Consider the following 13,772-nt stretch of genomic DNA (forward strand, 5'->3'; position numbering starts at 1 on the left):
ACCACAACAAATGGCCTTCATCTTTGTAGACCTGCGTAGATAGACAGTACACAGTTGTATGTGTAAATGAAGAACAGTTCCTATAAGTAACTTGCCAAGAAGCTAGCATTAACATGATAACGGGGTAAGTATGCCTTCTGCTATACACGTGGAGGTTTGCGTAGAAGTCGTTACACATATCAACATATGGCACATGTGTGTCAGTAGGTGTGGACCATTACGGTCCGATCATCACAACAAGTGAGCTAAAGATGGCCGTTGGCAAAAAGATACTGGAAGGCTTGAGTCAGAGTATGGGTGTAAACTTTGTCAATAGGGACCAAACACGGGATAAGCCATCATGAAAAGAGTTCTGACGCGCCGAAGCCCTTGATAACGTGAGATCATATAGACAGCTTCACACTACTACATGAGCCAGCCTGGAAGTAAGCGAGAAGACTCAACTCAATTCCGCCGTCAATAATATTAGGCATGAACCGTAAACCATCGACCGGAAGAGTATGAGATAGCATTGAAGCTCTATTTATTTCTCCCTCAAAATATTTCTCTTTCCCCTGTACGTTGCATTGTTTTGTTTTGTTTCGGATGCTATCTTTTTTATATTGCTTGTTTTGCTTGTGGCGGAAGTGCGGACCACAATAGTGCTAGTATCACAGGCTTGCGGATTGAATAAATACAGGACAGGGCACAAGCGGCCCGATACGGGTTGATTCATAGAGGGCACACCCGACAATCGGATAAACAGGACCCATGGCATTGAAACTCTGGATGAAGCGAGGTGTCGGAGAGTTGTAACCATCCGCCCGGAAGCTAGTTCGGTGCCACTTGACTGTGTTTTTTTTTTTTTTGGTGGGGGGGGGGGGGGGGGGGAGGAGTAAATACATAATAACAAACCTGTGAATCTAACCTCCGACCCAGAGAAGATAGTTAAATAGCCCTTGGACATACTAGCACGACTTGGACTTCCAACTAGGCAACATGTCTTCCTATAATTATCTATCATCGTTTTTGAAGTACAGTACTTGTGCAACCATATTTGTTCATAATTGACTGCATAAATAAAATATATAGGATTTGTGCATACGCGAATAACCACGGAGGCTAAGTCGGCGCGCGGATAACAAATACGCGCGCGCAGGCTGATCCATAAGCTCCATAAACCCCTGTCAATAGCCTTCGTCAGCATCTAACTGCATGATTAGCTAAGACTTCTACTCTGCATACATTGGCCAGTAATTCAGTTTGGTGGTGGATATTGTTCACGACGCCCGCTGACAAATGCCAAGACCTCGTCTTAGTACTGTATTTGGATTATTTACAATAAGACTCGACCTCAAGGAGGGGTCCTATTATAAGCAAGCTCTTGTGAGAATGCCCCCAAACAAGCACCAAGAGGAAGGATTGGATTTCACATCCGTCTAGGAAGTCCGCAAAAGGATGGCAAACGGCTTTAGTCAGTGGGTGGTTTTTGGTTTCAAAGGCCAGGTTATTGTCTTGGGGTGGCTTGGTCATCGTGAGTCTTTCGATTAAGCAGAGTTAATCAGACGAAACACAAGGAGCAACCTGAATCCAACAGGGCTAAGACCCGTTCCACGCATGCATGGCAAATACATCCCATCGACAGACAGATTTCCTAAACATACAAATAGGAGGGCTTTCCTCGCATCTGTAAAGTCGGCAAAATCACCTCATCATTATCAACTATCACCTCATTTTAACTCACACCTCACTCTTACTTACACACAATCTCATCCAATCATATCCCGAGTCTCACTCAATCCACACTTATACATCTATTCACAATGTCTGCTATTTCTTTCTTCCTCGTTTCTGTCATGCCCCTGAAGGCGAGCGCTACTGCTGCCCTCAACATTGTCGCCAAGGGCAAGGAATGGGCCGAGAAGAACTCCACTGACCAGGCCACCCTCCTCGCCGAGACCCGCCTGGCGCCTGACATGTTCCCTCTGTCCTTCCAGCTCCAGATGGTCGCTGACTTGATCCAGACCTTTGTCGGCCACGTGCGCGGTGTTGAGAATGCCTCCGTCGACGGCGCCAAGCTTACCTCCTTCGCTGCCGTTGAGGAGGCCATCAAGGCTGCTGTCGCCCAACTGGAGACCCTGACCCCTGAGGAGGTCGACGCCGCCCGCGAGAAGATCATCACCCTTAAGCTGGGCCCTGTCATCACCCATAAGGTCACTGTTGGTGGTCTTGCTGGCGGTTTCGTCCTGCCCAACATGCAGTTCCACATCACCACCGCCTATTCCATTCTGCGCAGCAAAGGTGTCGAGTTGGGCAAGGGCGACTACATTGGCCCCTTCCTTGGCCCTGCTATTGCTGCCGCTGCTGGCAAGAACTAAGATATTTTATCTAGGCAGAGTCCAGGTGGAGGGCCAAAGATTTGTTCTCTCTTGTCTCTAGTTAGAGAAAAGAGGATAGCTTCAAAATTGGTTACACAAAACATTTAGTGGTACACGATAGACGATGCAATTAAACTGTGCTGGACTGAATTGTCACTCTAGCACACTGTACATGGAAATTTCATAAATATATGTTCATTTCAATTAGCGTACCGTTTTGTTTTCTTCATGAAGTATGTATTGAATGTCAAACTATTGCGTGGATCTGACGTAACATCTTCTTTCCCATGAATATAAAGGCCCTCCCTAAATTGCGAATGATCTCCTCTATTTTGGAGAAGACATAATGAATCGGTTGCTCAACATGGCGTTATAGCCCGGATTCCAAACAAAACCAAATCGATGTATGAATACTGCGCTAGTAAGAAAACAAAGCAAAAAAAAAGAAAAGATAAAAGAAAAAAAAGAAAATGCTCAAAGATTTGTTAAAACATTATCGCAACCCCCCTTGAGTGTATCCAAGTGCTTCGGCAGAGCATGGAACGGAAGAAGAGTTGCCTCTTTCTTTTCTTTGTCCTGCCGCAAATGCCTCCGAGAGTGATAGCATTGACTTTGTCCCTAACAGTCATCTGTATACGGAAAACTGGTGACATAAGGATTGGTCGGGCGGCAATATTTCGTTCGTCTAGTGTATATGTTGTGTTTCTCTTTTCGTAAAAAAGTTCGAAAGCTAGATGGGTGGTAAAGTTAAAGGTGGTAGTAATGATATAGAGACAAAAAAGCAGGCGGCGTTTTCAATGCAAGTAAAGTGGAAAGATGAAAAACTGCCATGCTCACTTTACAGCAGGCTATCACCCAGAGCTGAGCGGATGAGCGACTTGGCAGCACGCAGGGTGCTTGAGCCCTCGTCCTCGCTCTTCTTGAGGTCGGGGTTAACCTCAACCAGGTCCATGGCCACAAGGCAGTTGGTCTGATGCAGCGCCTCACAGATGTAGTTGCCCTCACGCATGGTCAAACCACCACGGACGGGAGTACCAGTGGCCGGGGCCCAGATGGGGTCAAGACCGTCAATATCAAAGGACAGGTGAATAGGAGTGTCGGCACCAATGTGAGCCAGAGCCTGTTCGACGACCTTGCCAATACCGTACTTATCAACATGGTACATGCTGAAGGCCTTGATGCCATTCTCAGCCAGGATCTTCTTCTCTCCGGCGTCAACGTCGCGCAGGCCAATGTAGACCAGCTTGGTGGGGGAGATCATGTGCTCAGGGCCGAGCCAGCCAAACATATTGGGGTCCTCCGACTTGGCGATACCAGTAAGGAAGGCGACGGGCATACCATGGATGTTGCCTGAATCGGAAGTCTCGGGCGTGTTAATGTCAGCGTGGGCGTCAACCCACACTACAGCCAGCTCGCGGCGGCCGTTGAAGCGCTCACGGATGGCCTTGGCAGTACCGCCGATGGTACCGATAGCAACAGAGTGGTCGCCACCAACGGTGAGCAACATGCGGCCTTCCTTGGCGTGGTTGTAGACCTGCTCGCAGATCTCCTTAGTGGTATCTGAGACGTAGCGAGGCTTCTTCATGTTGCGGTAAGGCTGGTCGGCCTCAGGATCAGCCTGAGAGTAAATGCGAGCTTCCCGGTCACCATGAAGGTTGTAGCCAAGATCAGTGCTAAGCTCATCCAAAAGGCCGGCTTCGAAGAGAGCGCCAGGGCCGGTGTCAACGCCGGATTTGCCCTGTGGGAGGAAAAGAAAGCAAGGTTAGCATCAGCGTCCGGCGCATCACTTCTCAGTTGTAGCTAGTAAAGTCACTTCTTACCTGGCCACCAGCAAAGCCCATAGCAACAACAGCTACATCCTCGGGCTGAGAGAGGAACTTGTTATCAGTCTTGGAGCTGAGGACGCCGTTGGTGAGAGAGCCCATTGTGAGATGATAATAAGAAGAGTTCTAGTTAAGGGTTTTTGGAACAAAAGTATTCTGGAGTGGGAAAGACGAAGTATGAAAAGGTAAAGCTCAAGTCTGCCGATAACTATCTGCTTTGAGAGATGAAAGAAAACAAAGATTGTAAGGAAGGCAAATGACACAGAATTCAGAACCAAGGTTACCGTTATAAATAAAATCAGAAATGGCCGAGTATGGATAGAACCCGCTCTTAGCCGAGTCCCTAAATCGCAGCTGCCCTTTTTTCTTTTCCAATGCGCAAAATCCGGCGTGCCCACTTCGCTTCTTGAGCTTCTTGCCTTCCCTTCTAGGTACACTCGGACTAGGAGTTACCCGTTTCCAGCTTTCGGCCGCCGGCAAGTAGAAGGCGCGCAAAAATATGGAGACTGCCCTGGACCAATGGTGAAGGCAGAACCAGACAGAGAAGCCCGGGGTGGGGTGGGGGGGCCACCTTCAATCCTGCGGGTTTTTTTCTCTGCTTACTGCGGAACTAATTTGATCATGGCCATCGCCCTTTCCTTGTTCCTGACTGAGTGGTACTTGTAATCAGCTGTGCTTAGTTATACAGTAGAACAAGTATCTATGCATCAGTCATTTGAGCTTATCTTATCTTGATGGTCTTTTTTCTCCTTTCTCTGGTAATTCTGGGCCCTCCGTTTTTGCCTTGCCTTCGGCGATTGGCGTCAAGGATTTATGGGGCAGAGTTACGTCGAGTCCCTGAACCCAAGTATACAAAGGTACATGACGACACATAGTTACAAGAGACATTTTTTCGCCGTCGTCTTCTTTGAAGCATGGAACAATAATGTTCAATATGGCAGCACATCTTAAGCATTTTTGTTAGTTAATGCTACCGATTCTACAAACACCGCTCATTCTGTGTGCCTGCCGTGGCGACGGCACGCTGTCTTCAGGCCCGATGTCCTAGCTTCGTTGCGCGGAGCGGCCTAAGCTCTACAAAGAGGGAGCGTGTGCATGTGTGTGTGCGAACCTCTCTCCCCACCCCCTTTATCCTTACCGTGGCCGCCTGGAACATGACGGTGCAGCCGTGTGTATATGCATTTTCTGCACGAGTGGTTTTGTGATCTTCCGCTCACGAGGTAGCTTGTCCCTGCGTTCCTTGTATGTGTCATGTTTTTCTCTTCTCGTGATCGCCTCTGGCTAGCTGTCTTCCCCCGCCTTCGCTGTGCCAATCTTTCCTCCCATGCTCTTAGTCAAACGAGCAGCTTGTCACAGGACCACCAAAGTAGACTTGCTCTTACCTGAGAACAAAGCCAAGAGCTGCGAGTCAAGTGACCGGGTTGGCCTGTGTTGGAGACTCGGCTTAGCAGGTAATTAGTTAAATGCCACTGTTATGGTACGGGTTAATATGCAAGCTAGTATGTTATGCATACGTCTGTACAAGTGTCCGCATGCATCGGCCATTGGAGCTCTTTCACACCTTCACCGCACAATGGCAAACTGAATGCACCGTAGAGAAAATTCTTAAATAACATATGTAATGGAAACAAGAAGGGTAAAAGAAACGTGTGTACTAAGTAGTATAATTGCATAAGAAAAAGGATGAAAAGAAGAACGCCAGCTACATTTAGAATAACATGAAAAGCCCTGTACAAAACCTTGTGAACAACAACCCACCACCATGAAGAAAAATCCCTCCCTAGAAGATACGAAGAAGAGAATGTAGGAGAGGCAGCCAAGTCCCTGGGGGAGTCGAGTGACAGATCCTAAGTAGTGGGGACTGTCATCTAATTCCCTACTAACATACAGGGGCCACCTGGTAAATATAGGATGACGATAAAAAGGCCATGACGATAGCTTGGCCGACGGCATACACAGCCAGTCGGTCATTGACGACAAGGTATGGCAAACGAAAAATAAGGAATAGAGGGGAACAAAAGAAAAACGAGAGCAAAAGCAAACTTACAGGCAAACCCTATGAGAGGTCTGCCACGTAACCCATCATATCTCGGTTGTCACTGCTGACACGTGCATATTCCAGCAACAGTCTTAGTACGTAGATCTGCATGTCTTCTTTGCGCAGAACACGGCGCGCCCACTCCTGGCCATCGAGCGCAATCTTCTTCGCGACATCGTCATGTGCAATCTTATTTCCCGCTCCAACAAAGTATTCCATAATCGAGTAGTATTCACCGAAGCGGTTGTCCATAGGCACAAAGTGCTTCCATGCCACAAGACGATCATCGTGCCATTCACGCCATAGTGCCGACTTGATCGGCAACGATGTCGATCGCAGGAAACCCAGGTAGCGGCCCGAAAACGAGTTGCCATCGATATCCGGCATAAACTTGTACTTGAATTGTTCAGCCAAAGTCTTGCCCGGCACTCTTTCGTAATGCGGGTCGAGGTAACTGCATTGTCCTTCGGTCTCTGAGGGAAAGCAAGGAAGATCGACGAAGCCAACATCAGACCACTGTGTTAGCCACTTGCTAAGGCCCTTAACCTCGCCCGTCACTTTCGATGGCTCCATTGCCTGCAAGTTATACTCATAGTCAGGGAGCACAAAGTTCATCTGGCGGTCTCCCAATTCCGCGGCTGCTACTGATGTGGCGTTGTTCATGGAAACAAAGCGGTGGCGCTGGAATCCGTGCCAGTTGGTCTTTTGAGCCTGGCCACCAGTAGCAACACCTCTCCACGAGACTTTGCTAAGCTTCTCTTCCCAAGCAATGCTGGCGCCCCCACTACCCATGAAGCGTTCTTCTTCGTTCCAGTACATAGGGGCCGGTAGAAGGATTTCATTGTTTACAGAAAGCTTGGAGCCACCAAACAAAGGAATCAGGGATTTGGTCGAACTAACGCTCAGAGGCTTCAAGAAAATGCCTTCGAGAGACTGCAAGTCAGGCTGGTGGCAGAAGTCGGTCATCAGACTGTAGTTGGATACGAAACCGTTTTCCATGTGTGGTTTAGCCAGGTGCATGGAAACCTTGACAGGCTGGTAGGGAACGATGGGGTCGAGACTGTAACGGGAGAGACTGTTGGTAGGGCAGCCGCGACGAGCGATATCCCAGTATGAGCCTATGGGCGAGATTGTTAGCAGACTGTTGGCTGGTTAGAGGGCAGTACAGCATGTTGCCCAGAAGGGTGCCTTGCGAGAAAAATTAAATGACTGTGGTGGATCTCTGCTGGAAAAATGTAACACCACGTTTCACATGGGCGAATGTTTTTGACACAAGATGAATCATAGCAGAAACAAGCATTGCATGAAAAAAAAACCCAAGAACAATGTGGACAAAATGCAATGGGCTTACCTTCGGTCTCCCAAGTCATGGCCGGGCCGTCCTGTGTACGCGGGGGAGGAAGTGGGTCGAAATGGGTGATGGCATCCGCAGCACTAACCATCATCTTAGACTGGGCAGCCTTGGCCATGTACTCATCGATAGTCTCGGAGGGAACGACGATGCGGGGCTCGTCCATGGAGTTAAGGGCAAGGTCCATGTCGGGAAGCATGTCCTCAATGGAGCTGGTGAGGTTCAGCCAGATCTGGGTCCAGAACCAGTCGCTCCCGGAAGTGGCCTTGTGGTTGCGGACAGAAATGCGCATTTCGTAGTCGTCGGCATCCTTGCGAATTTTGGCGGCGGGGATTCCCCAGAAGGGCTCGAGGTCGCGATAGATTTGGTCGAAGAAGTCTTCAACAATGATAGCATCGTGCTTTACGGCAAAGGCGTGCCACTCATCGAAGCCCGGGGGTGGGTGACGGCCGCGGCGGCGACGATAGGCGGCGGACGCGCTTTCCAAGGATGTGGTCTTGGTGGCAAGAAGGCCGTTGAATCTTTCTTCTGCCAGACGCACTAGACGATCGATGGGGTGCTTGTCGGTGGGGGCCAAGGGAACGGTTATTTTGGCCACACTCTCACTCTCAGGAGTGTTAGGGAAATATAGCGTAGAATCATCTGTAACCTGCGGTACATTGAGCAAATATTTGAACAGGAGAAGAATCAAGCCGGCAGCGACAAGATAACGCGTTAGAAAGCGAACAGCAATTTGCGGCCTGAGGCTCACGGAATGGCTCAGTTTCTGGAGCATAGTTGTGAGCGTGTATTAGGGTTCGTCTCTGGAGTTCACAGTGGAAAATGAGGGTATCGAGAGCGGCTGGAGTAAAAACAGGCAAATTAGTTCAGTGCAAGAAACCGGGGGCAGTAGTGCGGAGCGTAGGTGTGGATTATGTGTAGAGAGCAGCTGAAAAGTAAATGGAGATGGTGTTGCTGTGTAAGAAAAAAAGTAAAGCTCCCAAACGCACCTCGACAAATCAAACTGTATATGTGACGTGACTATCGTATCTGATGCCAGGACTGTGTCTGGGTGCCAAGCACAAGAGGTGACGGCGCAGAGCGCTTGTTTGACGAGTTGGTGAGAAGTCGGAGAGCGTGGCAGCGAAGCGGTATCAAGACGAGCCAGAGGCGAAAACAACACGAAGATTTTATGACAGGCGACAGTTAGAAGCCCCGGTGGACCGTGGTGCAGCGAGAACGGGGCCGTGCAACGGAACAAGAAGCCAGAGGCAAAGAAAAGAAGGAAAACGAGATGCGGGCGGCAGCCGTTGGCGAGGCGAGCCGTCGAAATTAGGGATTAATCAGGAGCGCAGGAGTTATCATTAAACAGGGCAGCGTCAACACTTGTTCATTCCAGCTTCACAGGCGGCAGCAGGGAGGGCGGGCAAAAAGGAGAGCCGAGCAGAAAAAGAGCGCGTGAGCAGGGTGTAAAAGCTGAGGAAAAAAGAAGGAAAAGACAAGTTGGATGATGAAGCGATGCCTCGGTCGTGTATAAAAGGCCACCCGGTACAAAGAGGGGGAAGCGAGGAAGGGGGAAGACTCAACGCTTAACTGGTGCCACAGTTGCCAAAAGCAGCCCAGGAAGTTGCCTGCGTTCTATTTCTGCCACTAGAGCTAGAGTGCTAGTTACTTTGCAGAGCACGCCTGCTTTTTTTTTTTTTTTTTTTTTTTTTTTTGGTTTGGTTTAATGAATCTTATATTTGGCATTTTCGTCACATTTTTTGCTCTTGTATGGTTGGCTTGCCATATAGTTGACTAGTTACATCCTATACCTGTAGTTTTCCGAAATACGACACCAGAAAAAGCAGAGGCAATAACTCGGCCTGAACGACGGCAACTTCCCCCTGCACTACACACCTATAACTAACTATGCATAGTTACATACACACTACATGCATACATATGTACATACATACATGTGCACATGGCAGATTTCATGAAACAGCACGTGTCTGTATCAGGTACGTATTTTTCACTGGGGCTCACTGCAAAACAAATGTACCGAGTACATTTGCGCCTCTGGAACCCGTGTGCGATTATGCAGCTAAGCGACATGACAGATGCTATAAGGCTATAAATACAACATCAAAATGCTGTGGTGTGGCGCTGTCTGGCAACTCAATTGATACCACGAATGCTTGGCGGTGTGGCATTTTTAGTTGACTATTAGTTAACTAGTTAACCATACAAAGACAACATGTTTCTAATCTTACACTCAAAAAAACGAACAAGACGACTGACCCGAGCTGGTAGCCCCGGCAAGCCATGGGAGCTTGGAGCTTGATGTCTAGTTTATCCCTTCCCCTCTTGTTCATCACTGCCTTGGCTATTTAGCCCCTCTCCTTGGTGACGTTGGTGTCTGGGTCGGCTACGCTCGGCGGCTCCTCCGTGTGGTGGGAAATCAGTTCGGCATAGGTCGGCCGGAAAGACCACTTGTGCCACGCCTCCAGCATCTCATAGTATTGCTCCATGTTCATGCGCCTCCCCGCCATGGCAGTGATGGCCGTGCCTGTAATTTCCGCTGGATAGCCGTAACGCTTGAGGTTGACCGACTCGGGCATGTTAGGTAGACACCCGGAACTGGCGCCAGGCCACATCTTGTCGAGCAGCTTTTCTATGCCCCCCAGCGAGTTGATCATGGTCATAGTCATGACATCAAACACCACACACGCCTGGCTGACGTTGTCGCGGAGCAGCGGGTGCATCGACTTCGGCTGGATATCGATAAGTGTTATGGGCACATCGGGAAAGAAGTCGTGCGGCTTCGTGATGAGCGGCTCGTACTCACGCCGGTCCCATAGCAACACTGGCTCTTCCTGGTGGAAGCAGTGGGAGTCGTCAGCATGTAACCGCGTTGTGGCAATGTAGTTGATGTGTGCAAGGTTGACTTCGTCGTTGAGGATCTTGTGGCCCTCCATATACTGCTCCATTGTGTACTCGCCTGACCGGTACTTCTCGCGCAATTCCTCCCACATCTGATTGTAAGCCCTCGCCAACCATTCGCGGATGTCGCGCACCGTGCCATTGAAGTCGGCCCCAAAGACTTGTTTGACTATTGCTGTTGGACTAGGCGGTGCCGGCATATAGGTAGCTGAGCGGCGGACTGTCAATGCTGATCTATCAGGCGTGCCCTCTGACAGTTCTTCCTGGCCCGTAGCCATCCCTTTGAGTTCATCTTCACGCAGTCTGCGCCGAAGCTCGTCACGTTCCTTTTCCATTTCCAAAACAGAAGCTCGTGTAGGCCGACCCCGTTTGGGCTTAGCTTTAACAACCTCATCATTGTCTGCCTCGACTGGCTCTTCCACGGTCTTCTTGGATCTAGAGCGTCTTTTGGGTTTGACCTCTTCTTCTTCCTCATCGACTGCCTTCCGAGACCGAGAGCGTCTTTTGGGTTTGGCCTCCTCTTCGTCTTTGTCCTCAACAACTCTTTTGGAGCGAGAGCGTCTCTTTGGTTTGACCTCTTCCTCCTCTTTTTCTTCTTGGTCTCGCGCTTCTCTTTCTTCGTCTAGCACTTCCCCGTCCATCTCATCCAGCGCGTCCTGCTCAGCCAATCTTTTCAAGGCCGCTTCCTCTTCATCGTCTAGAAGCTTGCGCGGGGCGTCCCTGGGCTTTGAAACACCATAGAGTTGGGGCTTTTTGGAAACCTCGCCTGTCTCATTGTCAGGCAGACTCATAAAAAACTTATTGCGGAACTTAACAAGATCAGCTGTTAAGAAATAACTAGAAGGGTCATTCTCAGGTACTGATGTAGCCTGTGGCTTTGGGTGGGCATTTTCGTACTCGACAATGTATTCGCGACGTTTAATTAGGCCAGCGATAATGCGGTCAACGTACTCTTGATCTTTACGTCGCACCTCTTCAGTGTTGTCCTCTAGCTGCTGAACAATCTCGCTCTGGCGATCTTTGGGATACACACGACCAGCCTTTTTCATACGCTCGGCAACAGCGCGCCCACTCTCAAGCTGCAAACACATTTGCCGCGTGGGTTGACGCAATTTAATAAGATTAGCGCGCGCCTCGGCGCTCATATCGTCGGACCCAACAACCTCATGTATGTAGTCGACGGCAGCCTCCGTGTCGACGGCAGCACGGCGGCGTGAGTAGATGTTCTTTGGTATGTATGCACGCTTTTCATCGTCGTTGGTCCACAACAGCATACGTACAAGGCCATACTTTTGGAACATTGAGCGCGTACGTACACTTGTTATTATCTGGTGCATAATTAGAGCCGAGACCGACTCATATGACTGATATTTTTTCTTTGGGTATGTGGCAAGATTGAGAGTAACAAGAAGGGTATCATTTCTCTCGACGGGGCCAGTACGAGGAACCAGCTCTTGCTCGGGGAACATCTTGAGTGTAGAATAGACATCATCCCAGATGACACCGTGTTTGTGAACCATCTGGACAGTGGGTTTATCAGTCAATGGCTTGAGATGATTAGCATAGAAGTCTCCGTCGGGCTCCATTAAAATATGCTTCCTGGGTTTTAGAGCCTCGTGCAGGGCTTTGCTCCAAATACCCACGCCCGGATTGATATCTAGCAAATCACATCCTTTGTGGCGGTCGAGCGAGGACCCAAGATACTCGATGATTTCATCTGAATAGCCTGGTTAGCGAGTGATGAAAGCATATTTCTTTGACAGGCCTAACCCACCCACAAACTTTTCGTTTATGATGTGCACCCGGTTCTTCTCAACATTGGGCGGTGGCTTCTGAGTGGTTTTCTTGGGCGACGTGATCCTGTAAAGACCAGAATCAAACAACCACTGAGATACATCATTGGTAATTGGGACCTTGTTTGCACCAAGTCGTTGGGGTCTGCCGACAGCACCCCGGCGAGCACCAGTCAATGATTGTGTACATCGCAAGGGGACAACACCCAAGGCGGTCGGGTTTGGGCGCAGTATATAAGCGCCAGGACGTCGTACAAGAGACAACATCTGAGCAAGAACAGAGGCTGGCAATATTAAAGACTTATTAGAAGTCTAAGGTGTAGCTGTGGAGCTCGCGACTCATTCGTGTGAGTCGGCTTTTGTAACTTAGTGTTGCATGGAAAGTCGAGACTTGTGTGAAGTTATCCGGGCGGTGAAGTCAAATCAAGATTCTGCCGCCAGAAAAGTCTTTGGCACTAGCATCACTCCGCAAACCCTACCTCAAATTTGGCTTCATGTAGGGTTATTGTGACGCCACAATAAGAACGCCATGGACTGGCCTTTCTTACTTCACAAACCTCATTTGAGCGATGAATAACACCACAGACAAAAATATTAGAACTCAGGGGTTCCAAAACAACTTGCTCATATTTCTCACATCGGCAGAAGACCAGCACACACAATTAGACCTGAGCCATTGACCAAAATGATCGCCTTGAACGCAATAGCAATACACATCGTGACCCAAATGATTTGATGTCTCCGCCCTCTAAAGAAAGCTTGGCACGGAGAATTCTTCTCTCCTTTTTGCCTTTGGAGATTTGCCCTTTAGTTGACTGAGACTGCGGATCTATGCGGGAAATTAGCGCCGGCCTTGCTTGACTCCCAGTAAGATTTTGATATATTGTGAGACATGGAACAACTGCATAGAACCCTAAATCTATCGTAACGTTGATGAAGGGTTACCTCGACGCCATTGCTTATACTCGCCCTTTTTCTTTTGTCTCGGACAAGTCGTACCGACACATTCGTTCCTGATGAATGGAGAGCAAAGGAAATAGCATAACAGCTGGCACTCAACACATAAAGGTACATGCTTTTGTATAGTGGTGGATGCTCCCTGGGAAACCGGACTGAAGACAGATGTTGTGTCTCAAGCAAGCTGCAAAAGGCTGGGAATTGTGTTCAGGGTAAGGGATAGTAAGGCTTGTATGGGGAGTATGGGAGAAAGGAATAGGACCACGGGAGTGTAGAAACCAGGGAAGAGAAGAGAGTACTTGTTTGTTTGTTTGTCAGTCTTGGCTAAGAGGAGGATTCTTTACTGGAAACCGGGCGGCTAGACGCTTTCTTGTCCAAGGCGAGAGCCTGTTCATCAGGATGAGGACAGCAGAGTGATCAGCGTGCATTCTGCGAGCCTCATGCAGCTGCATGCATAGATAGGAAAGTTGGTTGGTGCGGGTTGGCAGGCGGGCGAGGGATTGGATGTGTCTTTGGCCGGTAGACTAGAGGGGCCGGTTTGACTCTCCT

The 13,772-nt window shown here is 49.1% G+C and overlaps 4 protein-coding genes across 4 annotated transcripts; 1 reads left to right on the top strand and 3 right to left on the bottom strand.

Annotated features, from left to right (window-relative positions):
- Positions 1–1,802: 1,802 nt before the first annotated feature.
- Positions 1,803–2,357, top strand: BROUX77_005732 (uncharacterized protein; the record flags this gene model as incomplete). The annotated part of the gene is made up of 1 exon (XM_073750638.1): positions 1,803–2,357. One exon carries the CDS (start codon positions 1,803–1,805, stop codon positions 2,355–2,357), a length of 555 nt encoding a protein of 184 aa, XP_073604618.1.
- Positions 2,358–3,195: 838 nt separating this feature from the next.
- On the bottom strand, positions 3,196–4,282 carry BROUX77_005733 (uncharacterized protein; the record flags this gene model as incomplete). The annotated part of the gene is made up of 2 exons (XM_073750639.1): positions 3,196–4,095; positions 4,178–4,282. 2 exons carry the CDS (start codon positions 4,280–4,282, stop codon positions 3,196–3,198), a joined length of 1,005 nt encoding a protein of 334 aa, XP_073604619.1.
- Positions 4,283–6,236: 1,954 nt separating this feature from the next.
- Positions 6,237–8,344, bottom strand: BROUX77_005734 (uncharacterized protein; the record flags this gene model as incomplete). Its single annotated transcript, XM_073750640.1, has 2 exons — positions 6,237–7,336; positions 7,570–8,344. The coding sequence occupies 2 exons, from the start codon at positions 8,342–8,344 to the stop codon at positions 6,237–6,239; spliced, it is 1,875 nt and encodes a 624-aa protein (XP_073604620.1).
- A 1,576-nt stretch (positions 8,345–9,920) lies between these two features.
- On the bottom strand, positions 9,921–12,533 carry BROUX77_005735 (uncharacterized protein; the record flags this gene model as incomplete). Its single annotated transcript, XM_073750641.1, has 2 exons — positions 9,921–12,190; positions 12,248–12,533. 2 exons carry the CDS (start codon positions 12,531–12,533, stop codon positions 9,921–9,923), a joined length of 2,556 nt encoding a protein of 851 aa, XP_073604621.1.
- Positions 12,534–13,772: the final 1,239 nt, after the last annotated feature.

Source organism: Berkeleyomyces rouxiae, assembly GCF_048999995.1.
Source record: "Berkeleyomyces rouxiae strain 22BRR77 chromosome Unknown BrBRR77_ptg000005l, whole genome shotgun sequence".
Classification (NCBI taxonomy): domain Eukaryota; kingdom Fungi; phylum Ascomycota; class Sordariomycetes; order Microascales; family Ceratocystidaceae; genus Berkeleyomyces; species Berkeleyomyces rouxiae.